The 539-nt window shown below is 46.4% G+C and overlaps 1 protein-coding gene across 1 annotated transcript; it reads left to right on the top strand.

Moving 5' to 3' along the window:
- Positions 1-8: 8 nt before the first annotated feature.
- TM35_000661040 (putative receptor-type adenylate cyclase) lies at positions 9-539 on the top strand (the record flags this gene model as incomplete). The annotated part of the gene is made up of 1 exon (XM_029031107.1): positions 9-539. A coding segment is annotated over one exon (531 nt), but the record flags the coding sequence as incomplete, so codon positions are not given.

The following is a 539-nucleotide window of genomic DNA, read 5'->3' as shown; positions in this document are numbered from 1 at the left end:
ACCGCCTTGTGTTTGCGACGAACCTGCCGCACTGGGCCGATGAGAAGACGGAGTCCGAGACCGTACGGAAGTTCCACGCTTCTCTGAAGGATGAGAAAAAGAGGACACCGCTGTCACTGAGGGCATTTGCTATGATGGAGTTAATTAAAGTTGTTCTCTCTTGGGTTGATGTAATAAATGATCGTTCAATTTTTCAATTCTTTTATACAAACATTGTTGTCACTGTAGACGACATGGTGTATGGATCATTTGCTGATGAAATTGAATGTGCTGTACTTGGTATTACAAGCAGTAAATATTGTACATTAAATTATGGAGCAACACATATTTCTGTGTGGTCGATGTCCCGTGCGCTGAACCCCACTGTAGCGGAGCTGTTTCCACCTGTAACCGCATCGATGTTGTATGTGGAACCCAGCAACGATGGTTTCACACTACCGCAGCTGATGGGTGTCATTATTGGTGCCTTGGCTCTTCTCTTGCTGCTTGTTGGTGTGCTTGTGTTGCTGCTGTGTCGCCGACGCAGTGCGCGTGACAAT

This window comes from Trypanosoma theileri (genome assembly GCF_002087225.1).
Source record: "Trypanosoma theileri isolate Edinburgh chromosome Unknown TM35_Tth_66_V1, whole genome shotgun sequence".
Lineage (NCBI taxonomy): Eukaryota > Euglenozoa > Kinetoplastea > Trypanosomatida > Trypanosomatidae > Trypanosoma > Trypanosoma theileri.
The sequence above is the reverse complement of the archived record's forward strand: the minus strand, read 5'-3'. Positions and strand labels throughout refer to the sequence as shown.